The following is a 27,947-nucleotide window of genomic DNA, read 5'->3' on the forward strand; positions in this document are numbered from 1 at the left end:
CTTGTGAGAGCCAATTATTGAACTACAGGGCATTTTGCAAGATGGTTTTTTAAAAACCATTATTAAAATTTTAACTATATAAAGATAAGTAGGTTAGATATAAAACATAACAAATACTGAAAACTCATCATTCTCTATTTTATGACATATTAATTACTATTACATTTACTCTTGAGCTTGTTTCTATTTATCTATATGAGACAAATACTATATAATGTTGTGCTACTATGTTTCTCCTAACTTCCTGTTTTGTGACTTTACACTGGTAGTCTGATATAGACCACAGTGGGAATATTAAATGTTTACAGGCTCTCCGAGAGGAAAAAACCACCAAAACTCTCATTTGTAGCATCTGCCAACTACTGAGGTGTAAATAGTCCGCCATGACTAATTTCCAAGTACCAACTTTGATATGCATTAGCTCTTAAAATTTCTGAACATTTATAAATTGGCTGAGGTCATACAGTCTACTCTAGCACACCACTGGTCCCATATATTTTCACTTGTCATTAATTTTGTTGTTTTGTAAAATTTTGGGTTCTCAACACTTCCTGAAAAATATTAAATAAGTTATTTTTATAATTTGTATGAATCTACAGCTGCATTTAAAAAATATTTTGTAATTATTTAAAGTATCTGTCTCAAAGATTTATTCTAAAAAAAGTGGGGTAAATGTGCTACAGTTCATAAAGACCCAAATACCAGAACTTTCACTGTGGAGAAGAAGTCACTAGTAAGAAAACCAGGCACTACTTTTATCTTTTTAAATTAGCTGAATACACACACACATACACACATTCACACATGTATATGGAATAAGATTAGTTAGCAAAACAAAAACGCAGTTTTTCTTACAGTCTTTCAAAACAATAAAAATGATTAGTAAGGATAAAATTCAAAATATTTTTAATACAATTGATGTTACTTTATCTTGTGTCAAAAGGATGTTTAATGAATGAGGAGGTTTGAAAACATTTAAGTATCTCATAAAACAAGGAAGTTCAATCTAATGAGAGAAAACATAATTCGGTACAAGTCTGGTGAGGGACGGGAGAGGAGTCTGGGAAGAGGGTGGAGTATAGGAAGCACCAGGAACCTGACCCCTGGTAGACAGATGCACGGCAGAATCTGTCAGATGGACGAATTCTGGAGTCTACTGAAGACCTGCAGCCCAGGGGACAGGCTGGCTGATACACTGCAGTTGCCTTCAGTCCATCTCAGCTCTCAGCACAGTGGCAACTGTCCACCCTCCACCCAGCCACATGGCGGGCACCATACACCTATTTCTGGAGCAGCCTGCACACAGTCTGTAGGAGTGAGGGTGGGCAAAAATAGGCTCTGTCTTCCAAATACTGCAGATCTGTTCTTGGAGCACTGATGGCTATTTCTGACTTCAGAGGTACAAAGAGGTGGGAGCTATTGTTGCTGCATTTTCCCTTTTGCTGCAAGTCCCTCACTTCTGACTCAGAGACTTCCAGGGGACTTAACCCTCCAGTCCTCTTTTTCCTACACTTCATTTTTCTTTTTTCTTGGAGTCAGGAATTACAGACTGAAGACTTCAAACACAACTGCACATACCAAGCACACACAGAAAAAGACACAGGCTCAGAAAACCTGAGGACACTTAAGTTTACACCTTAGGCTGGTCTTAGACACAGACAGCTTATGACAATCAAAAACACAAAAAGAGATTATTTCAAAATGTAGAGAAGGAGGTGAGTGTGATTTGTAGTTACCCATTATAGTCAATTATCCACTTTTAAACAAAAAATCACAAAGCATACAACACAACAGTAAAGTACAGATCATTTAGAGGAAAAACTTAACACTAACTGTTCCTCAAGAAGAACTGATTGCATTTCTGTAGACAAAGACTTTTAAAGATTGGCTTAAAGATGTTCAAAGTGAACAGAGCCTCAGGGACCTGTGGGGTACCAGTATGTGTATGTGGATCAACATACACATTGTGCGAGTCTTAGAAGAAAAGAGTAAGGTGTAGAAAGAATGTTTAAATAATATCTGGAAACTTCCAAGCTTCATGAAAGACATGAATAGAAACATCCAAGAAGTTAACAAATTCCAAGTATAAATATTCAAAAAAGATGCATTATGCTCAAATTTTCAAAAGGCAAAGAAAGAATCTTGAAAGTAGCAAGAGAAGTAACTCATTGGATACAAGATACTATGCAGAATTCTCAATAAGATAACCAGATCTCTTATCAGAAAAGTGGCAGGGCAGAAGACAATGAACTAACATACTCAAAGTGCTAAATTAAAAAAAAAGTCAACCAAGAATGCTATATCCGGTAAAACTATCCTTTACAAAATCATGAGAAATTAAGATATGCCCAGATAAACAAAAGCTGAGAGAGTTGATTACCATTATTTCTGACCTGCCAGAAATGTTAAAGGGACCCCTACAAGTAGAAAAGAAGGACACCAGATAGTAACCCAAAGCTGTATTGAGAAATAAAATTTTCAGTACAGGTAAATAGATGTGCAATTATAAAAGCTAGCATTATTTTAACAACAGTTTACAACTCCATTTTTTTTTTTTTTTGGTTTTGTTTTCTACATGCTTTGAAAGACAAATACATTTTTTTAAAAATTATTACTCTACAAGTTAGTATTACTACAACTTCAATTTCTCGTCCACATCTTGTTTTCTACATAACTAGGACACTGATGTATTTAAAAGAATTATTTTGGGGGGGTGTATAATATATGAAGATGTGATTCTGTGACATAAAAAATAAAAACTGAAAAGGCAAGGGATAGAACTTAAAGTACCAGAATTTTTGTATGTTACTGCAGGTTAAGCTAGTATAAATTCAAGTGCTGTAACTCTAGGATGTTAAATATAATCTGCCTAATAAATACACACACACACACACACAGCTATAGAATACACACACAAGAAAATAAGAAAGGAATTTAGATGCAGCACAACAAAATATTAACAAGAAAACAATAATGCAGAAAGTCAGGGGCAAAAACCTGTAAGATATGTGGGAAAAAAGAGCAAAATAGGAGTCCCTCTTTATCCGTAATTAATTACATAAATAATTTAAATGCTCTACTCAAAGGAGAGAAAAATAAAAAGAATAAATTTTTTGCAACTGCAACCAAAAGGGTAAAATACCAAGAAATAAACTTAAGGATGTGAAGGACCTATACACTAAATACTACAAAGCATTACTAAAAAAGATTTAAAAAGACACAAAGAGATGAAAATATATTTTATGTTCATGGATTGAAAGACTCAACATAGTTAAAATGTCCAATTATCCAAAGTAATATATAGATTTAATACAGTCTCCCTCAAAATCTCAATGTTATTTTTTTAAGAAATGGAGCAAATATCATCAGATTTGCAAGGAACCACAAAAGACCCCAAATAGCCAAAATAATTCTGAGAAAAAAAGAACAAAGCCAGAGGTCTCACGCTATCAGACTTCAAATTATACTACAAAGCTACAATAACCAAAACAGCATGGCATTGACAGAAAAACACACACCCAGACCAATGGAATAGAACCAAGAGCCCAGAAATAAAATCACATGTATTTAGGCAAATCATTTCTGACAAAGAAACCAAAAACACACAGTGGAGGAAAGAAAGTCTCTTCAATAAATGGTGCTGGGGCCTGACCAGCGGTGGCGCAGTGGATAGAGCATTGGACTGGGATGTGGAAGGACCCAGGTTCGAGACCCCAAGGTCGCCAGCTTGAGCGCAGGCTCATCTGGCTTGAGCAAAAGCTCACCAGCTTGGACCCAGGGTCGCTGGCTCTAGCAAGGGGTTACTCAGTCTGCTGAAGGCCCCCAGTCAAGGCACGTATGAGAAAGCAATCAATGAACAACTAAGAAGTCGCAACGTGCAACGAAAAACTAATAATTGATGGCCCTGGCTGGTTGGGTCAGTGGTAGAGCATCGGCCTGGCGTGCGGAAGTCCCAGGTTCGATTCCCGGCCAGGGCACACAGGAGAAGCGCCCATCTGCTTCTCCACCCCGCCCCCTCTCCTTCCTCTCTGTCTCTCTCTTCCCTTTCCGCAGCCGAGGCTCCATTGGAGCAAAAGATGGCCCAGGCGCTGGGGATGGCTCCTTGGCCTCTGCCCCAGGCACTAGAGTGGCTCTGGTTGCGACAGAGTGACGCCCCAATGGGCAGAGCATCGCCCCCTGGTGGGCGTGCCCAGTGGATCCCTGTCGGGCGCATGTGGGAGTCTGTCTGACTGCCTCCCCGTTTCCAGCTTCAGAAAAAAATACAAAAAAATAAACAAACAAACAAAAACTAATAATTGATGCTTCTCATCTGTCTCCGTTCCTGTCTGTCCCTGTCTATCCCTCTGACTCTCTCTCTGTCTCTGTAAAATAATAATAAATAAATGGTGCTGGGAAAATCAGAAAGTCACATGCAAAAGAATGAAACTTGACTACAGTTTGTCCTCATGTACAAAAATTAATTCAAAATGGACCAAAGACCTAAACATAAGATCTGGAACAATAAATTAAATAGAAGAAAACAGAGGTGCTAAACAAAAACCTAGGTCTTAGACAAAACCTGTGGACCTTGGTCTTAGAGAAGACTCAATGAATTTGACCCCAAAGGCAAGGGAAGTAAAGGCAAAAATAAATGAACTGGACTACATCAAACTAAAAAGCTTCCCAGCAAAAGAAGCCACCAACAAAACCAAAAGACAACTAACCGAAAGAAAGATACAAACAACAGCTCTGACAAACAAGGGGTTAATATATCCAAAATATATAAAGAACCCATACAACTCAACACAATCCAGTTAGAAAATGGGCAGAGGTCCTGAAGAGACACTTCTCTCAAAAGGACATACATGGCCAACGGATATATGAAAAGCTGCTCATCTTCACTAGCTATTAGAGAAACGCAAATCAAAATTACAATGAGATACCACCTCACACCTATTAGTAGGGCTGTTATCGGCAATAAATGTTGGAGAGGTTGGTTATGTAGAAGAAAGAACTCTCATTTACTGCTGGTGGGAATGTAAAGTGCTATAGCTACTATGCAAAACAGAATGGAGGTTCCTCAAAAAATTGTGATAAAAATGAAATAAAATGTACCATTTTAACCACTTCTAAGTATGTGGCATTTAGTATATTCTCATTAGTGTGCAACAAAACTCCAGAACATTTTATCTTGCAAAACTGAAGCTCTGTCCCTATTAAACACCACTCCACAGGGCAGGAATGCAAGGACCAAACATAAGCCACTTTCACACTTCCGGAAGTAATTTCTATTAGTGATGGTAGAGTGAGGCTAACATGAGGCTGCTAGGGTTTCACAACGGGTCACCTGCATCTCTGTCATTATCCAAATAAAGTCATTGGGGGGAACTTTTAGCAGCTGGAAAAAATATATATTTAAAATAATCAAGAGTAATAAAATACTTCACTTTCAATTATGTACACAATTAGTCCCTTTACAGTGTTCAATGGCAACAAGGCCACAGTAGAATAAACCAGCAGTGACCTTTAGATAGTGTGTCCTTAGGTACTAAAAAATGGCTCATTTTCTGTGGTAAGCAATAAACTAATCACTCCAAAGGCTACAGCTTCCAACTAATATAAAGACCTACAGTTTTAACATTACGTGCTAAGAAATACAGCCTTATATCACTATCATCATATCAGGAGTCAAAGTTAACCTCAGTATAGACATGAGTGCTTTTAAATTATTTTTCCACTCATTCAATATTTTATTTACTAAGTATTTAATATGGCCCATTATGCCAAAGTTCGCTTAAGATATTGCAGGCTCAATCAGTGCATGAAGAGCTCTGTCACTAAGGATTCCTTCTTAGAATTTAAAAACTAGTAAATACAATATATCTCTATGAAATGGAAGCTAAGCAGGGTAAGTATAAAGTACATGGCAGTTTTTATATGTATTAAAACAACTTATAAGTCTCAAATGGACTCAGAAAACTCACAGATCTCAGTTGGTCAAAGAGGTGAAATTCAAATCTCATCAAAGAAACAAAAAACCTAGGTCAACACATAAAAATGCTCCAGCAAGACTGACTTGGGGTGGTGAAGGCTAAGTACAGTGTATATATGACATGTTGTAGCACTGGCACCTGAAACGTGTATAATTTTGTCAACCAGTATCACCCCAATAAATTCAATAAAAAGGGAGAAGAAATTAAAAGTAATATATAATGAACACATTTCATTATATGTGTAGAGCTATATTACCTTATAATCAGAAAAGGCTATGCCATTGTTTGACCACTCCCCTTTTGTTGGACACCTAGGTTTTTCACAATCTCACATGAACAGTACTAAGGTAAAATCTTTGTATATCTGTACCCCTGACTCTTAGGATAAAATTCATAGTGGAGTTCTGTGCTCAAGGTTATGTATCTGTTTGCTTTTTTAAGTGATGTTTTTGATTGTCATGGCTATTAATCTAATAACTTGCCTCATTTATTTTACCTGTCAAATGCAAGATCAATAGCTGTGAAAAACATATTCCAGTAAAAGCAATTATAACCCAGCATTTCCTATGAAATTTCTCGTTCTAGGGTATTATTTAAAATAACACTAATGTTATTCATAATTCTCCAAAGCGGAAAATAACGAAATGTGCTTTAGCAGAAAGTGGGTAAATATCACTCAGCCACACCAAGGAACAAACAGGTGCTGCTCACAACAACAGTCTGCCAAGTATCAGTGGTGGCCCAAGAGTGCACTTGGAGTCGCCTGATTGAAGGGCGTGCACCGGACATGTTGGCTGAACACTGTAATATTGCAGAAAACACTGTCTTCAAAAATCACCGCTTTAGTTGAATCCACAAATTATGAACGCAGAGCAAATTAATGAGTAAATAGAGAACACAAATTAAAATGACAAAAGAAGTGTCACTGCAATCAAAAGTCTTCCTTACGGAAATGGTAAGGGCTTTGAAAAAAGAAAAAAATGAGGGGGAAGATATTTAGTAAATATTTGTAGTTTATCATGTAGTCTACTCTTTCACCTCAGCACGTGAAATCTCACGGACTAAGACACCCAACACTGGTATCCGTGCGGACCAGGCGCTGGGACGGGAAGCGAGTGTTCTGCGCTTGACAGATGGAAGTAGGTTTTCAGCTTCAGGGAAGGCATTCTGTGCATCATAAGGAAACCTTGAACTTCTGACAACCGCTGCCCGACCCTCCACAGAAAGCACACAGGTTCCCAGCTGGGGTCGATGTGTGCTCTCTAGAACTGACCACAGCTTCTGCTGGAAATAATCGCTACCCTGCAGCTCTGCCCCTGAGAAGTCACTGTACAAGTAAAGAAAATATGTTTATAGTCACCCTCGTTCAAATTAAGAAACATTCATTTTTTAAAACTGAGATAAAAAATGAAATTAAATGTACCATCATAACTGCTTCTAAGTGTACAGGTATGTGGCGTTTAGTATATTCTTGTTATTGTGCAACCAAACTCCCAAACTCTTAATCTTGCAAAATGGAAGCTCGGTCCCTATTAACCACTGATTCTCCAGCCCTTCCCCAGCCGGGCAGTCCCCTTACCTGTCTGTAAAACTCCGACTAGTCCAGGTACCTCCCAGAAGTGGAGTTATATGGAGTGTGTGTTTTGTGTCTGGCTTAGTGCCCAGGGCTCACGGTTGCTGTGCTGTGTCAGAGCTTCCTTCCTTTCTGTGGCTATGTAATACTCCACCACATGTACAGACCACATTTCCTCATCCATTTACCTGGCCACGGTCATCTGGCTTGCCTCCACCATTTGCCATTGGGAATGATGCTGCTACACACATAGGTTTGAAAATAGCTCTTTGAGTCTCTGTTTTCATTTCTGGGGGTTATATACCCAGAAGCAAAATTTCTCAGCCATGAGGCCATTTTATTTTATAATTTTTTGAAAAACCACCATAATGGTTTTCACAGTTTCTGCTTCATTTTACATTCCTACCAGCAGTGCATAATAGCGGTTCCAATCTTGCCACAGATGTACCAACCCTTGCTGTTTTCTGGTTTTTTCTTCACTTTTATTATAGAGTCATACTAATGGGGGTGAAATGGTATCATTGTCGCTTTGATTTCACTTCCCTAATGATTAGTGATGTCAGCGTCTTTTCATATGGTGTCAATCTATAACCCTTCTTCAGATAAATATTTATTCAGGTCCTTGGCTCTCATTTTAAAATCTGGTATTTTGTTGTTGTGAAGTAGTGCGAGTCATTTACATATTCTGGACATTAAGCCCTTATCCAATATATGCTCTACAAATATTTCCTCTAATTTTATGGGCTGCCCTTTCACTCTGTTGATTATGTCCTTTAATGCATAAATTAAATTTTTTCAGGACAAGTGTGAACAGTCAAAACAAGGAGAGAGGGGAAAAGGCCTCGGTGTCAGCTAGGCAGTACGGGAGGGTCAGCAGAACCCTGAGACGCTGTCCAGCGCAGACCCGGTGAAGAGGGTGTAGAGAAACAGAAACGCCGCAGGAAGGCGGGTCTTGAAAGGATCAGCATGAAGGGCCCGATCACAGGAGCAGTGCAGGGAGCAGGACAGGGAAATGCGGAGAGTGAGCTGTACACCCTGCACTCTGACACCAGCACAGAGGAGAGACTTTAGAGGGGCTCTTTCGCAAAGACCTGTTTTACACCTTAACCAGGTCTGCTCTTGTTAACCTGGTGCATCCATTCACATCTACACTTGATCTCAGCCAAAGACCAAGGGATCCACTGAAATCTAAAACAACACTGTAAGGCTGTGAGGAGTCTTATTAGTAAGGCCTTCTCAAATAATCCTCATACATGTTTAGGTGAGTAAGTATGGTTGTGGGTAATCCCCACACATGTTTAGGTGAGTAAATATGGTTGTGGGTAATCCTCATACATGTTTAGGTGAGTAAATATGGTTGTGGATAATCCTCATACATGTTTAGGTGAGTAAGTATGGTTGTGGGTAATCCCCACACATGTTTAGGTAAGTAAATATGGTTGTGGATAATCCCCACACATGTTTAGGTGAGTAAGTATGGTTGTGGGTAATCCCCACACATGTTTAGGTGAGTAAATATGGTTGTGGGTAATCCTCATACATGTTTAGGTGAGTAAATATGGTTGTGGATAATCCTCATACATGTTTAGGTGAGTAAGTATGGTTGTGGGTAATCCCCACACATGTTTAGGTAAGTAAATATGGTTGTGGATAATCCTCATACATGTTTAGGTGAGTAAGTATGGTTGTGGATATATGTTTTAGATAAACTCTCTCAATGAAGAATATCGTGTCTATTCCAAAATAAGGAGTTTTGACTATGACTGACCTAAGGACCTGGATTTTTAAAACCCTTAGCCTGAGAAGCATTTCTAAAATATTTATAATTACTCCAAGATAAATCATTGTTTTCATCCTTCTCACCATTTCCTCCCTCATTGTCTTTGGAAGTTTGAAAACAGCCCTTACTCTGTTGTGTCTCCGCTCAGCGATGTGCCTTGTGAGTCATTCCTGATAAGGTTTCGTGACTTATATGGAGCAGGGATATGATTCTCTCCCTTTTCTTGAATCTTGTTCTTGAATCAACGTGCACTTTTCCCAAAATACACTCCCCGTTTTACCATCATGTTTTCAACTGTGCCAGAACCAAAAGGAGCGAGTATTCACCCCACTTGAAAATGTAAGTCATGCAGGTTCTATAAAAGGTTTCCAGCAAAACTTGATTCCTTTATATTTCCGAAACATTGGAGAGAGACAGTGCTTGCTTCCATTTTAAACGCCTGAGCTTCTGTATTAAGACATCTGCAAGTTAGTGATCAGTGATACGGACACAAAGTGTCAAACAAGCCTGCTATTTCTAAGGGGACAACAGTTGGCCACACAGATTGACGCATCACTGCACTGATTATTTTAATAGCAAACAAGAGACTAGAGACTATAAAGAACCCATTCAAAAATATGTCATTAAATCTCTTCCTAACCTTTCAGTAATTCCCCCTTGCCCTTAAGACCAAGTCCAAAGCCATTAAACAGGGCAGGACCCCCCCCCCAGGTCGTATAGGAACAGCCTCTGCTCACCACCCTTCCTGTCCTCCATCACACAGCCAGCCCCTTCTCCCTCTCCCCTCCTCCGCATAGCACACTCCTCCTCCAACCCCACTCAGATCATCCTGCCTCAGGGAGCCCTCAGCCCTCGGACCAGAGCAGACCCCCCTGGAACCTGCACTCACTACATGCTCCCTGCCTGCTCAGCACTTTCTAGACATTCTCTCCAGGTTTTACTTGAGGTATCAGTGACGTAGAGCACTGTATAAGTTTAGGGTATACAGCATCATGCTTCCACTTGCATACATCGTGAAACGATTGTCACAGTAAGTTTCGTTAGCATCCATTATCTCATAGAGTCAAAAAAAATAATAGAAAGTATGGTTTTCTTGATGGAGAACTCTCAGGATTTACTCTCTTAACAACTTTCATATTCTAGCACTATAAAAGCAAACAAAAAAATCCAAAAACCTAAAAATATTAAGAGAAAGGAGTGACTGAACATGTTTATTGTTTGAACTCTATGTTAGCCAACTTCCTTTCAACCCCCCGCTGCTCTCGGTCAGGTCAGGTGGCCTCTGCCCAGAATCCCTGCCCCCCCCCCCCCGCAGAAGCCCAGCACAGGGCACAGCTGCCTGCCCTGCCCCCACTGTCCCTGCCGACAGCAGCAGGCACCTGCTCTCCTAAGGGCCCCAGCGCCCAGGACAATGGCTCCCAAAGGTGAGCTTGCGTCAGGATGTTCGGGGCTGGTCAGAACACTGACTGCCAGCCCCACCACGGGAGTTTCTGACTCAGGGGACCTGGGTGAGACTCGGCCTGCGACATTTCTAGCTAGTTTCTCCAGTGATGACCATGTTGGCCTGGGGATCACGCTTGGAGGATCAGTGGCATCCATCAAGAAGCAATCCCTACAAAAAGCCTTCTGAATCTTTCTACCTCTTCAAGGCCTCGACTCTCACAAGTCTGGTCCTGGAAACCTACATCACGCACTTGACACCGACTGTATACAGTCAGTGCTGCTCTCTCAGTTCCGTATTTCCTTTCCTGACCACAGGATTAAACCCCCCATAGACACAGAAACTCTGCTGCTGGGACTCACACACAGCCCAGGACACGGCACAGACAGACGCATGTGCTGAGTACACAGAAACACTGCTGCTGGGACTCACACACAGCCCAGGACACGGCACAGACGCATGTGCTGAGTACACAGAAACACTGCTGCTGGGACTCACACACAGCCCAGGACACGGCACAGACGCATGTGCTGAGTACACAGAAGCACTGCTGCTGGGACTCACACACAGCCCAGGACACGGCACAGACACATGTGCTGAGTACACAGAAACACTGCTGCTGGGACTCACACACAGCCCAGGACACAGCACAGACGCATGTGCTGAGTACACAGAAACACTGCTGCTGGGACTCACACACAGCCCAGGACACGGCACAGACAGACGCATGTGCTGAGTACACAGAAACACTACTGCTGGGACTCACACACAGCCCAGGACACGGCACAGACGCATGTGCTGAGTACACAGAAACACTGCTGCTGGGACTCACACACAGCCCAGGACACAGCACAGACACATGTGCTGAGTACACAGAAACACTGCTGCTGGGACTCACACACAGCCCAGGACACGGCACAGACGCATGTGCTGAGTACACAGAAACACTGCTGCTGGGACTCACACACAGCCCAGGACACAGCACAGACGCATGTGCTGAGTACACAGAAACACTGCTGCTGGGACTCACACACAGCCCAGGACACGGCACAGACAGACGCATGTGCTGAGTACACAGAAACACTGCTGCTGGGACTCACACACAGCCCAGGACACGGCACAGACGCATGTGCTGAGTACACAGAAACACTGCTGCTGGGACTCACACACAGCCCAGGACACGGCACAGACGCATGTGCTGAGTACACAGAAACTCTGCTGCTGGGACTCACACACAGCCCAGGACACGGCACAGACGCATGTGCTGAGTACACAGAAACACTGCTGCTGGGACTCACACACAGCCCAGGACACGGCACAGACGCATGTGCTGAGTACACAGAAACACTGCTGCTGGGACTCACACACAGCCCAGGACACGGCACAGACACATGTGCTGAGTACACAGAAACACTGCTGCTGGGACTCACACACAGCCCAGGACACGGCACAGACGCATGTGCTGAGTACACAGAAACACTGCTGCTGGGACTCACACACAGCCCAGGACACGGCACAGACAGACGCATGTGCTGAGTACACAGAAACACTGCTGCTGGGACTCACACACAGCCCAGGACACGGCACAGACGCATGTGCTGAGTACACAGAAACACTGCTGCTGGGACTCACACACAGCCCAGGACACGGCACAGACGCATGTGCTGAGTACACAGAAACTCTGCTGCTGGGACTCACACACAGCCCAGGACACGGCACAGTCAGACCCATGTGCTGAGTACATAGGCCTCGCCCGACTAGCTGGAGGCAAACCATGTAAACTTTACAATCTCAAGCAAATTCAACTATGTATATTTTGCTCCATAAGACAGACGGACCTGACCATAAGACACACCTAGGGTTTTAAGGAAGAAAATAAGAAAAAAAAATTCTGAACCAAATGGTGTGTTAAAATATTTAATAAAATACTGTACTTTTCGCTCCATAAGATGCACAGGCATTTTCCCCTCCACTTTTGGGGAGAAAAAAGTACATCTTATAGAGCAAAAAATATGGTTCTTAAAAATTTCTCCTTGCTGGACATTATACTAGATGTTTTCAAATATACACAGTCAACACATACTGAAATTATCTTATTTTCTGATTGTTTATTATTATCTCCCCTGTAAAAATGACCTTGAGGGGAGCAAGTATATATGTTGCTTTACACCCACAGTAGGTGTCACATAAACATCTGTCCTCTGACACACAGGAAGGCTCGTGAGAGAAATGAGGACTGGTCACATTCCAGCTATAACTTGCCACTCAAATAAATACTTTTAGATATGATTACTCAGTCTTTGGTTAAATAATCAAGATCAATGTTAAATCTCCAGGAAGTGTTTAAGGGATAATTTTCTTTATACCACTTACGTTTTATACATTTCTATTTCATTTGTAAAAAATATGTTATATGAAACAAAATTTTGAATGCTGAAAAAGATTCTATTAAGTATATGCAATTACACTTATTAAATATTTTTATAATGTACATTTAGAAAGCACTAAGTATAAAAAGTACTTTCAAAAATCCAATAGATCACAACATTTTCATTAGTTAGAATCCTTTGTAAACAACATTGAGCTTAGGAAATAGTGAATATGGTGAGTGCAGAAGTAATAGCTACCCTGGGGGGACCTCCCACATACTCTAGGACAGGGGTCCCTAAACACGGCCCACATGCGGCCCCCTGAGGCCATTTATCTGGACCCCGCTGCACTTCCAGAAGGGGCACCTCTTTCATTGGTTGTTAGTGAGAGGAGCATAGTTCCCATTGAAATACTGGTCAGTTTGTTGATTTAAATTTACTTGTTCTTTATTTTAAATATTGTATTTGTTCCCATTTTGTTTTTTTACTTTAAAATAAGATATGTGCAGTGTGCATATGGATTTGTTCATAGTTTTTTTATAGTCCGGCCCTCCAACGGTCTGAGGGACAGTGAACTGGCCCCCTGTGTAAAAAGTTTGGGGATCCCTGCTCTAGGAACTGCTTCAGAAGTCAGTCTGCAACAAAACTACATTTCTTTGAATTAGTTTCATAATCACTAACAAAATTTGCGATGTTCTGACTGAATAAAAATTTCAATCAACTGGATCAGACTTCAATGGAGCCTTATCATAAAGCATAGATCAATTTAATAACCTGCTCAAACACAGGGAGGGAAGGAGGGTGGGTCTATCCTCAAGAGATGTTCACTGAAAGGACTGGAAGAAGAATACGGGCTAGTTGCGGAAATACAACATTTAAAAACTGAGGAGAAGGGGAGGGAACAAAATGCTTCAACTAGCCACTTCCTGGTCCACAATTCCGTAATTGACACAGAAAGATTCCACTGCATCTCTGAACTGCGGAGAAGACTGGGCAATGCTCTCTCTGTACCATTCACACAGGCTCCTGCTCACCCTCGTGTTAACACAGCCTGCCAGGGTGTGCTACAGGACCTCGCTGAGTGGAAAGTGGGCGTAAGGAGACAGTCTGTGATCAACTCCCACGTAAGAGGAGGTAAAGGCTCTTCCCAGACTGTGGAGGCAGAATGAAAGATTCCTGTTGATGCATTTCCACCTCACACCTCTTGCACCCCTGTTTATTACTGATGTCTTGGGTGATGTGACTCTATGCCCACCTGTCCCCCACCACCAGATGGAGAGCCCCAGGCGGACAGCTCACTCGGCCTCCTCATTCTCGGTCTCATCAACAGTCTCTAGCCCTCGGGAGAGTCACTGTCAAAATCATCTCCTTGACAGAACAAAGTTTTCTTCTAACAGAACTAAATTTGTTTCAGTGACACATTCTTAATATTATATAATACTATTAAGACATTAATATCAATATTATTTCAATATCAACTAAATTTTAATATTTATATTACATTCTATTTTATTTACATTATCTATTACATTTCTATTAATTTGTATAATATCATAATTAAGATATTAAATTATTATTCTTAATATTCCAGGATATTCCTAACTATATAACTCAAGTATATGTATAAAACAGTTTAAAGTATTATTTAATACAGAGAACATATCTGGGTAATATAGACACATTCAAATATTTGTAACAATTTAAGGACTATCACTGAAACACTAAAACAGAACACAACATTTTTTATCTTCTAAGACCTTCACTCCATTTTGCATCTCACATAGGCCATCTATTCTTGCACATAGTTTTCACCCATCCTAATATAGCACATGGAAATCTGCCTCCTTATATAATGTCACTTGAGCACAGCTCAGTCACACTTTCACAGTGTCAAACACTGTTTTCAAATGTTTGAGGGTTTTAATAGCTGAAATAGGCCATGTCAAGCTCTGTTTCTAGTAGATGCCTATTGTTCTGAGAATATGCCTGTCTCTGATTTATCTATATTTCTCTCTCCTCCCCCACCTTCACTCTTTCTACACACACAAACACACACACACACGCACACACACACGCACACACACTCGCTCATATACATGTGCCTTAAAACTATTTTGTGTTTCAATGTCAAAAGCTCTCTTTTTAAAAGTAAAATAAGCCAGTAGAGAAACACAAATACCTTATGGTTTCACTTATATGTGATTTTTATTGAAGAAAATAAAGTAGAAACAGGCTCACAGATACCGAGAACAGACTGACAGCTGTCAGAGGGGACGGGGTTTGGGGTTGGGTGAAAAAGGGGAGGAGATTAAGCCATAAATAAATAAAAGGTTTACTTCTTTCTTATTATAAAAATTACGTAAGAAATTATAGAAACTTTTAAAACTAAAGTGAGGAAAATCAGTTCCAAGTAACGTGCTAGAAGCATACTTCCAACAAACAACATTTCCATCGTGATCATTTTACCTCTAAATATAGCACTTTTGCTAAAGAAATTGCCAGGAAAAAAGTATATATTTTGGTATTTTTAATATAATGGGTCTTCACAGAGTTAAAATCATATTTAAAACTGATTTCCCCTCTAAAACAATATTCTTAGAAATTAATGGTTGGCCAAATGTAATTCATTTAAAGCCAAAATCATGCTACGACATTCAAGTCCTATATTCTATAATATGTATTCAGACTGGCGGAAATCTGATTTGGCTCCGCGTCCCTCTGGAACCCACACTCCTTATTCCATCAGTAGAAGTGCTTCTGTGTAGGAAAGTGAGTGAAAAGTTTAATGCAAAGTCAGTAGTTCTACTATGCACACGTAAAAACCGTCTGAAGACCTCTTTTTGCAAATTATATTAACAGAAATATAGCTTTGCAATACAAAGCATATTTTTAGTCATTACTAATAAAACTGAGTCCCAAATTTGCGTTTTTCGGTGTGTTCATATCTAAGTAAATTTTCAAGAACTATTTGCCAAGATTTTTTTTTAGTCAAGAATCTTTATTTTGCTTATCCCCCCTTGTTCCAATTTTGAGTTATCTCTTTGAACAGAACAGAATGGTCACAACATTGTAACACTAACACCTGCCCACTTCTCTACTCTCTAACTTGCACCACGTGCCCGTGTGGCCCCGGGAAACGGGACAGGTGCATGCTCAGTCTACATGCGCTCACCTTCTGCTCTTTTGTTCTTTCTCTTCAGCCATCGCTCCACTGTCTCCGCACTCACACTCTCAGACACAAATTCATCTAACATCTGGGGGTGAAGAGAAAGATAGGCCTTCACTTTTTCATCTGTCAAACCTGCAAAAGAATCAAAAGGAATCAAGTTAACCCATGTGACATCTTCACATACATAAAACACGTAATTCTAAAGAGTGACTGAAAAAATCAATATAAAAAATATAAAGACGCATATACCTACAATGGAATATTTATTCAGTCATGAAAAGGAACGGCGTTCTCATACATGCCACAACATGAAGGAAACTTGAAAACAAGTAAAATCATCCAGAAACAAAGGACAGATATTATATGATTGTACTTATATGAAATGTCTAGAATAGACAAAATCATGGAGACAGTAGATAAAGAGTGTCCAGGGCTTGGGGAAGGGAGAATGGGGACCTCTTCTTTATTGGGTACAGCTTCTATGTTGAGTGAAGGCATATTTGGAAGTAGAGGAAGTAATGTTTGCAAACATTGTGGATATAATTAATGCCCCTGAATGGTACACGTGAAGTGACTTGAATGGCAGTTTTCTGTTTTATACGTTGCCACTATAAAAAAAAAAAAAACAGTAAAGGAAGTTAGAACTTCAGTGATCTGAAACTGTAGACGTTACATCATGAAACAGCTGTTTCCCAACAGTGCATGTCAATGTTCTATCTGAAGGGATGCTGGGCTGCAGCTGTGCGGTCACACCCTGCAAAGCGCTTATTTGTCGTGTGTAAACAGCTCCCACAGCTTTAACAGTCAAGGTCAATGAGACTCGAGCAACAGCAGGGAACAGGAGCACGCACCACTGGCACACTTCAGGTCCTAAAGAAGGTCTAATGATTAAGTTCCTGTTGTTTATCGTTTACAACACAAATTCTACTTTTGTTCAGGGGAGTGAAGTCCAGTAATTGTCAGTCAGAATAATCTTGAAATTTTTTCACTGATATTGTTTGTAATCTGTTTCTCCAAAATAATGTTCAGAATCTAACGATAAAACTGCACTTTAATTCAGAGAGGGTTTTCAAAGCACCGTAACATGTTCTCATCCTGCGGATACAAAATTATGTTTTGCATTTGATGCTTCCTGTTGGTATGACATTTCATGAACTCCAATCACAAAGAAGCTATTGATAAGTATTAGTGAAGCTTATTGTTTCTACTACTGAATCCTCTCTGTAAATTATTCAGTAAAATAACCGTACTTAGGGATAGTTAGGTAAAACAGACATTAGAAAAGCATACTTCAAGGTGTAGTAAAAAAGAAAAAAAAGCAAATCTTTAGGACTCCAGGAAACAGACAGCATATTTTACCAGCAGACAAGGCACAGAGTTCGTGGGTGTTAGTTCTGCAGAGGATGAAAGTCATGGCTGTCAGGATTCCACAACAGAATAGTGCAGTGAGAGGGCAAGGGGCTTCTTTCCATGAAATTCAGTACACAGCTTAAACAATACATTTATACATACAGATACAGAGGCAGAGATACACATTTATATAGATACGGAAATGGAGAGATACGGAAATACAGATTTACAGCGAGATGGATATTTGTAATAGGCCTTTTTAAATGAGACTCTGTCTATGTTCACTCTGCAAAGAGCCCTGATGATGTAGAATTCTATTTGAGAAATCCTACAAGGTATTAAACATAAGGGACTCATTAAAGTGGTGGAGTTCCCCAACAGAGCCAGTGACATCCCCACGCAGAGGCACAGGACTTGCCCTTCAAGACAGACAATGCACAGTTCATACTCTCTTTATGTCCTCTGATTCCTTCTTTAACTTGCCGTCACTTTTGTGACACACCACACAGCTCCCACCCTAGCTTCCTGTGTGCCCGTTACTTCCGCTTTCCTTCCAAAATTGAAGATAACGACAGTGTGACCTAAGCCGGAGTCTTGGTGCATTGGGCTCTCTAGTCCTTGGATAGGCTTCCGTCACCTTAGGCTCCATCTTGACTCAAAACTGACGATTCAGCTCCTTCCCACTTCTTCCCCAAGTGGTTTTAACTCTCAACTTTCCTTTTTCTGTTACTCCCCACCTTCTCAGCAACCAGGCTGAAATATCAAGTCATGATTGACTCATCCCTCCCTCTCATCTCACTTCATCTCAGTACATTAGTACACAAGTTGTATTTGCCAAATTACAAAATCACATATCTGACAAAATAGACAAAGAATGCTTAAAACTCAACGAGAAGAAAAACAACTCAATTAAAGATGAGTCAAGGATCTAAACAGATACTTCCCCAAAGAAGAGAAAGGAACAGCAAATACTCATGTGAAAAGCTCAGTTTTCATCAATGAACCAAAGGTGGAATAAAAATGAGATGTCACTTCCTACTTATTAGAATGGCTATAATCAAAGACACTGAGGATCAGTTGTTGGTGAGGATGCAGAGCGACCAGAATTCCCAGTCATCGTCACTAAGAATGCAAAACAGTCGTCACTTTAGAAGACTGACAATTTCTTAAAAAGCTAAATGTAGTCTTACTGTATGATCCAGCAGTCACACTGCTCAGTAATTATCCAACTGATATGGAGACCTAACGTCCACACAAAAACCCGCATGTGTTTATAACAGCTCTACTCATAAGCACCCCAACGGCAGGTACCAAGGTGTCCTGCAATAGGCAAGTGAACACCAAGCTGTGGCATGTCCATGTAACTGAGCATGACTTAGCGATAAGTAGATACACACTGTAGCAGGTCCATGTAATTAAATATGACTCAGCAATAAAAGAAATGAGCTAAAAAGCCATGAAAATACATGAATTACTTTAAACTGCATACCCCGCTGAGCGCAAAGTCAGGCTGTGCATTGTATAATCCTAATTGTACAGCATTCTGAGAAAAGCAAAACTCTATAGAGAGACAGCAAAAAGATGGGTGGCCACGGTGTTGGAGGGAGCAGGGGAGGACCAAATGGGCAGAGCACAGGGTGCCTTTTAGGTCAATGAAGCTGTTCTATATGACACACAGTGGTGAATACATGACACTGTGCATGTGTCAAAACACACGCAACTTCTCAGCAAGAAAGTAGACTTTAATGCATATAAATGTTAAAAATTCAGGTCAGGATGTCCCGGAATGAAAGTCAGAATGTGGCACAATAGTCTAAGTGTCGGAAGCAGCCTCATAGATGGAGCGCACCCCCCGTAACTCCGGAAATAAGGGACACCTGTGAGTCCAAAGGCAAAGGAGACTGCACACAATCACTGCCTTCTAGCTGGTATCCCCTGGGGGCAAAGTCTTATACCCCTTACGTGACTATGCATGTACACTGGACGTGAGCAATCCAGTAAGTGGGTGGTGGGAATGAGGGTTCTCAGTGGTTGACTTGGGGGTCACAGACTAGCAAGAGAACTCCAGAATGTCCTCTGTGGAATCAATTAGAGTCTGAGAGACCAGTATGAACTCATACTTAGCTGAATACAAATACAGCTGGTTGCACACAGAAACACTGGACACAGGTGTATGTACTTAGGTTACTATGCACAAAGGTAGTCCCTTGCTATGTGAGCTGGGAAGGCTCAGAAGCGACCATATCCCAGGACCAACAAGCATGTGGAGTACCAGGTCCTGGTTTCTAATACCGTTTGATTTCAGTGAAAGGAAACAGCTCCTAAGAGAAATGGCTGATGTTAGGTCATGATAGGTCATGAACTGGAAATAGGTATAATGAGCTCTGGTCACCTTTTAATGCCAGAAAGTATGGGAGAGATAAACATACATGTTCTCACGCATGCACAGACACACAGAATAATAAAGTATGTCAAAAGGGCAAAGATGCTGACTGAAAGAGCTCCCAATGTTTCAAAATAGAACAATTTTAGTAACAGTGGAAAAAAGTATTAGATTATAATCCAAAGAATAAAATAACCATGCCATGATCTAAAGGTTTTTGCCCCCTCCAAAAAATGCATGTTAAAATCCTGATCGCCAGAGGTGATGGTTTTAGGCAGTGGAGCTTTTGGGCGGTGCTTCGGCCATGAGGGTGGACCCTGAGAGATGGACTAGCGCCTTATAAAAGCAGCTCCAGAGGAACCCTCGCCTCTTCCCACCACAAGGATATGAAAGTCTGTGACTCCAAGAGGGCTCTCACCCAGCCACGTCAGTGTCCTTGAGCTTGCCGGCCTCCATAACTGTGAGAAAGAAATCTCTGTTGTTTATAAGCTACCAGTCTCTGGCCTTGTTACAGAAACCTGAACATACTAAGACACTCCATAGGTCCAAACTGATACAAAGGACTGAATAAATAAACAGACATAGAAGAAGAGACCAATCTCCCATGAAGAATTGTAAATAATTTATGTAGATACTCTGCCCTTAAGAAGATAGAAAATACCTCTCCACTTCTTACAATTATTTTGTACAAATCGGTCAAAACTAAATTTTTAAAGAACAATTGAGTCATAAATGAGTTATGATGTCTAAGTAAACTTCTAGATAAATAAATTAATCATATCCTGAGTTAAGTATGTAGAAGACGGTGAAAGGATTTTGGTAGTAAACTCTATTTAGAATGCCAAGAGATATCACACAGCTTTATGTCTCAAAATGTCTCAAAAGATCTAAGTGTAATTTTCTCCCCAACTTACCATTCACATCTCATGAAAATATCTCTTTCAACATGCAAATAGTAGGGAGAGGAATTATGTCATAGTGATTAAAGCACATTCTAATTCTAGTGTCCTCACTCCACCTGTTCACCTGGGTACACGCCTGGCTTCCTATCTGGATAGGAATGGGCTCTGAAGAGGAGCAGTAGTAGTATCTACCTTCCAGGACTGTCGTGATATTTCCACGATGAGCCATTCGCAGGATTATCGCCTGCACACTCAATGACAGAGTCAAAAGGCCATGATCCACCTGCATGAAGCTAGCTCTTGCATTTGTCCAGAGACTCAAATCACAGGTTTATAACTTTTTTCTTTACCATTAAAACTCTAAATTTTCTAAAACTTCAATTTTTATTTCAGCATGTAACATATGCTCATCTTCCTGAGCCATCAAAAACAACATACCCCACATTTTTAACATTTCACCTACTTTCGCTTCCTAACAGTCGGTTTTGCAGAGGGGCCTCTGAGACAACACAGAGCCAACCCAGATGAAGACAACGGAGTAAGTGTCCGCGCTCTTGGACAATGGCAGGTGCATGGATGCTGGAATAATTTTCTTCTGTGTTTTTGTGTAAGTTTGGCTCAATGTTTCCATATTGTTCCATGGCCTATACACTTCATTTGAAAATAAAAGACAGTGTTTTTTTGAGAATAAACACAATGAGAATCGTGGGGTCAGACCAGAACTTTGCCATCAGTACACACTAGCATTCAGTGATTTAAAACTTGCCACACAATATACCATACAGATAGATTCTAATATATATTCCAAGGTAACATGTACATTTGAACCTGTAATATAATTTAATATACTTCACTTCTAATAAACTACCCTCTTCTACAGAATATTTTACTAGAAGGCAAACAAATGACAAGATTAATCAGACAGAAGGATTAAATTGACTTTCACTTTTACTGTGTCACAGCAGGGGCTGGGATCAAGTCACAGTGAGAGCGGAGTCACAGGATACGGAGAGAAGGCATGCACACACCATGTCAGGGAGGGCTGGGTGAACCTCATTACTATGTCACCGAGCTCCAGCGACCAGGCACTTCTCACCTTTATTTATTCATTTATTTTTTTTAATTTTTTATTTATTCATTTTAGAGAGGAGAGGGAGAGACAGAGAGAGAGAGAGAGAGGAGAGAGATAGAGAGAGAGAAGGGGGAGGAGCTGGAAGCATCAATTCCCATATGTGCCTTGACCAGGCAAGCCCAGGGTTTCGAATCGGCGACCTCAGCATTTCCAGGTTGACGCTTTATCCACTGCGCCACCACAGGTCAGGCTATTTATTCATTTATTTATTTGAGATTTTCTGTACTGACTTTACAGAGAGGAGAGGGGAGAGAGAGAGAGAAGAAGGTAAAGTAGCAGGGAACATCAACTCATAGTAGTTGCTTCTCTCTTGTATGTGCCTTGACCTGGCAAGCCTGGGGTTTTGAACTGGCGACCTCAGCATACCACGTCAATGCTCTAACCACTGCACCACCACAGGTCAGGCTCCCCTTCTTTTTTTTAATCTAGTAATAGTGAGGCTACTTTCTTCTGTCTTCACAGAAATCTTACAAGCTCCTAACAACGTAACATGTTATCATACTGCCTCTTTGGTGTCTGCTGTGTGCAATACACAAATCCAGCTTTTCCAGATGAAGATTTTATGTGCATGCACACGCACACATTAGTGTAACTCTAAACCTTTAATGAAACCAAACAAGACATAACGGCCTCAACACCCAGCTCCGAGAGGTATCAACTCAGAGCCAGTGTTTTCCACCTGGGCCCTCCCACTCTCTTCTGATAGAACTCTGTAGATCTCAGACACCATTGCAATACATTCATCCGTGTTAACCTCTAGCTCTGAAAAATAACAACTATCTTAATCACAAGTGCTATTATCATGTACATGGAAAATTAATAATTATTTTTAATACAATCAACCGAAACGTTCAAGTTTCTCACTCTGTTTTTACTTTTCCTGGCTATTTCATGAGCGGACCCCAGGGAGGGCTGACAGGCTGCAGGTGCACTGGTACCCAGTGTTCAGAGGGCTCTTCCACCCACAGCTTCCCCTCCCTGGCTTGTGTTTTCCCCATTTTAATTGATTACCAGAGAAAATAGAACTTTTGTCCTCTGGCTTTCTAGAGTCTGGATTTTTTCTGACTTTGTCCGTGGTGTGTTTAGCTTGTCGCTCTGCCCTCTGCACTTTCCGAGAACGGAAATGAGAGCCGCAGCCCGAACCGGTGGCGCTGCAGCGTCGGGGCGGGAGACAACTTTTCTAAGTGGTGCTGCGTCGTCAGACGGTTCAGACCCTCTGGCTATCCCTCTGCCTGTGACGTTGCCAACATCAATGATGCAAGTGTCACTAATTCATTCATCCGGGTTTGGAAATGTTGGTTTCCTAATTCTATAACGCTTTTTCATTTATTAGTTGAAATAATAAAAAAGAACCCCCATCTACTGTTCTTATAGATAAGACTAGAAAGTTCATATAGATAAGACTGGAAAAATGCTTAATTCCTCTTAATTTAGGAGTTTCCACAATGAGTTGGTTCAGTAGCATTCGCTTATATATGGTGAGCAACTGAAAAATTATACATTTGACAAAATTTAGTATGTTTCTTCCATTGTAATTATTATCCTCACTGTTGCTCAAACTACCCCATCTTTTGGCCAGTGGGAGAAGCCTCTTCACACTTGTTTCTGAGTCACTGTGACAAGCAGTCCCAAAGGCCCCCTTACGACCTGTGGGACAGAATGTCCACGTTCAGCTTGCGTATCCTCCGCCCCAGATCTGGACACACACAACGTTCCTTAGGGCCACTGGTGCCTTGAGTGGGCGGCAGTGTTTGAGTCCCGGAATGATGGAATTGGACCACACAGCACACAGGACATGAGTGCTAGAAGCAGATGAGGGTCGCTTTTGTTTGTTTTGTCCTTTAAATATATCAGTGCTTTTCAACCACTGGTCAGTGGGCCGATGCCAATCCACCAGAAATTTCATGCCATGCACGAAAGAGTTTATCACCCTGATATTGTATGAAGCTTTTAAATCCAAAGATTTTAGTCAAATGTGTTTAGGCTCAGGGTAATTTCTACCTTAGCAGCCCCAAAATAATTCTCCTAATTTCACCAGTCCCCAAGTGTAAAAATGTTGAAAACAACTGGGATGTATTTTATTGGAACCAAACATATTCTGTATTTTAAAGTCACTTGAAATAGTCTTCTCTCTGGCTATGTCACCATCTGGACACATACTTAGTTTCACTTGAGATATAATTTAAAATTAGCTTTTAAGTAAATTATTGTTATAAAAATAGTTAACCATATGCTGAAGCATTTATTTCTAAAATCATTATTCACAAAAATTAAGAAAATCATTTTCAAATTAAGAGGCTAAAAGTGATTGCTTTTTTCATTCAGAGTGATATCTTTATATTAATCATAAGTACTAAAAGATCTATTGTTACAGAAAAAGCATAAGTTTTCAATTGTCAATTCTACCATTGTAATGATAGATAAAAAAAACCCCAATACGTCTGTATTCTTAAAAAACAAACAAGCAAACAAAAAAGAAAGAAGAAATAGCCAGAAGCGCAGGGCCAAAGCCCAGCACCCGGACCCACTCTGCCCGTCCCAGGAGCGCGGGCTCCTGAGCCACACACACCACACACACAAACAAACACAAACACACACACACCACACACACAAACACATACACCACACACCACATATACACACCACACACAAACACATACACAACACAACAAACACATGCCACACACAAACACATACACCACACACACATACACACACCACACAAACACATACACCACAACAACACCACACACACACCACACATACCACACACACAAGCACATACACACGCACCACATACACACACCACAAACACATACACCACACACAAACACATACACCATACACACACTACACACACCACACATACACACACCACACACAAACACATACACATACTACACACACACCATACACAGATACACCACACACACAAACACATACACACACATACACACACCACACACACATACACCATACACACACTACACACACACCACACACAAACACATACACCACACACACATACACACTACACAACACACACAACACACACAAATACATACACCACACACACACACACCACAAACACATACACCACACACAACACACACACAACACACACATACACCACACCTACACACCACACATGCGCACCACACACATACACACACACACCACCACCACCACCACCCCCACAGTGCCCTAAGGCAGCCTCACCCAGGTCCTGCTACTACTTAAAAGAATTCTCTTCTCCCAAACTGTATAGGTTCCTGCCTTTGATAGAAAACGGGACAAAAGCCCTAAATCCCCACTATTGTACTACAGCTAATCTCAGCTAGAGAAGGAACTGTGTATTTTAAAATCCCACGGTATACACAACTAAATCTTATTTCAGATTTATCACAACTGTCTCAATTTTATAATTTCCTACATGGCTGCTCTAAAGTCTTAGTGCAACTCTAAGTTTATGATTAAAAGAAAAAGAAAAATGCTTTTCATGCTACTATTGTAGTGCGATAGTTCCACTGTCAAAAAACGGTCTGAGCTGGGGGGGCTGACGTGCCCGTCACAAGAGCAAGGCTGAGCAATGACAGATGTTGAGTTTGAGAATGCAAGGTTCGTGGTGGACATCATTCCTGTTCAATACGGATGCTGTAAAGTGAAAGAGGTTAAGAATCTGGACTGACTTCTTTGATTCTGTTTTCTCTTTTCAAGGTATGAACCCAGGGGCAGAACTAGAACGAACATTACAGGAAGCTGGCTGACAGTTCCTCCTGAGGCAGACCGTTTAGGAATCAAAAGGCCTACAGCTGGACCAGGCCAACTCAGAGAGGACACTTCTTACGACCGAGAGGCTCAGGAGAACCTTTATAGACCCCTCCTAGTCGGAGATGTCTGCACATCTTCAACTGCCCCGGAGATCAGGGCATGTACAAATTTACTTTAAAAAATCTTATGAATACCAAAAGACAGTTCCAAAAGATATCAGAAAAAAGTATAATAAAAATGAATCATTTTAGCACCTTAATCGCAAAATGATACATCAATTGCAAGCAAAACAGGGTATGTCACGTCATACTATGCAGTGCTGGACTTTCACATTGCTCAATGGCGACCTTCCTGCTAGGCTACCCATGCGCCCGTGTGCATGCATGTGTATACACGTGTGTGTGTGCGTGCATATGTATGTACAAAGGCTGCATGTGACTGTTCTTCCAAGCTGCATATATCTGCTTCGATGTACAACCTTTCTTTATCCAAAAGCAAATGAAGGTCAGCAGGAAACGAGTTTAAAGTCAGTTAAGCTTGCCTGCCCAAGCCCCAAATTCAACTTTGCATCCTTTCCTGAGCAGGCACTTATCTCTCCTGTGCCTCCACTCCAGCCCTCACCCTTCCTCTCTGCCAAAGGGTGGGACAGCGAGCAGCCCACCTCACTTGACTCTCTCTCCACTGAAACTCTGCTAGAGGGGTGACAGGACTTAGCTCACCGAGGTCTCAGAGCACTGTGTGTCAGGCACAGAGGAAACAGTAAACACTAAGTGAACAACTGTAACGCTGGAGCATAAGGAAGGAAACGAGCCGAGCAGTACTGGGTTACTTCTGTACTGGTCACAGGCACAGTGACTGAGGTGAGGACAAAGGCACAAGCCCAAGAGCTCACCCCTCAAAGCCTCATGGCCTCTTGTTTTTGACACTTTCTCCTGTCTGAGCTTACTATACTTTAATGGGACTGCTGCTGACTAGTGGTCCTTCCCAATTTAAAAATTATATTACACATTTTAAGTCAAATTGTAAATTTGAAAATTTGCTAAGTACACATGCGCTGTACCATGACTGACCACGAAGGAGTCCTGCGGCCTGTGACAACACGGCGGCCTGGGGGCAGCGTGCTGAGCGAGGTCCCTCAGACCAAGACAGACACGGTGCGACGTCCTTCACCTGTGAAATCTAAAAAGGCTGAAGTCATGAGGAGGTCATGGGGGAACAGGGGTGTGGGTCAAAGGGTGCGATCTTCCAGCTAAAAGATCAACACGGGCCGGAGACTGAATGAACAGCGCGGCAACGTCAGTTGATAACATTGCATTATATACTTGAGAGTTACTGCCAGAATAGATCTTAAAAGTTACCGCCCCGCAAAAAGGTAATTACACTACAGGAAGGGGGTGTTAAGTACCCTTATTGTGGCAATCATTTCTCAATACATATGTGTGTGAAATCATCAAGTTATACACCTTAATTTGCATATAAGTCAATAACCTCAATAAAGCTGAAAAAATATTTTCAGCTTTGTAAGTATCCTTGCCTTCTACCTACCCATCGAACTCACCTAAATAACTTCTTCCTGTCCAAGTGCATTCCTACGGACACAAGATGTGTCTATGACCTAAAAAGCAGTCACTTCATAAACTTGACTGAATACAGCGCCAGGATTCTGACCTACATAACTGATTCCTTTACTCCGCGTGAATTCACAGCCTCAGGGGTGACTTGGCTGCAGAGAAGATACTGTCTCAAACATTTATCATTTGCATTTATCAGAAGGCAAATCCCACCCTGATGTCTTTCTAAAACCACGTGAAATTAATTGTGTGCTTCCCATCAGCTAAGGACTTCAGTGAGAATGCCAGATAAAAGCATGTATCCCTCAGAGAGACAGGAGAAAGTGAAAACAATGGTTTCTGAGCACACTACAAGAGTAAGCTTAAGTCCTCCAACATGCATCTTTTCCATAACTCATAAAATAACATCTCCAAAGCGAAGTCTGAGCGGCAGGCAGATGTTGGGCGCAGTGTAAAGGACTTAAGACTGATTCAAACCCAACGTCCTTGTGGGAGAAGGCATCTCCTGGCCCTCCCGGTTAGAAGTCACCAGGC

General features: G+C 41.2%; 1 protein-coding gene across 1 annotated transcript in view; it reads right to left on the bottom strand.

Annotated features, from left to right (window-relative positions):
- The window catches only part of PDE10A (phosphodiesterase 10A), a 160,221-nt gene that overhangs the window by 40,524 nt on the left and 91,750 nt on the right, over positions 1-27,947 (bottom strand). The window contains exons 2-3 of the mRNA XM_066247818.1: positions 16,308-16,436; positions 15,380-15,396 (exon numbers count right to left, since the gene is read on the bottom strand). Coding sequence (XP_066103915.1) covers positions 15,380-15,396; positions 16,308-16,436 — 146 coding nt within the window. The remainder of the gene's footprint in view (positions 1-15,379; positions 15,397-16,307; positions 16,437-27,947) is intronic.

Source organism: Saccopteryx bilineata, chromosome 12, assembly GCF_036850765.1.
Source record: "Saccopteryx bilineata isolate mSacBil1 chromosome 12, mSacBil1_pri_phased_curated, whole genome shotgun sequence".
NCBI lineage: Eukaryota > Metazoa > Chordata > Mammalia > Chiroptera > Emballonuridae > Saccopteryx > Saccopteryx bilineata.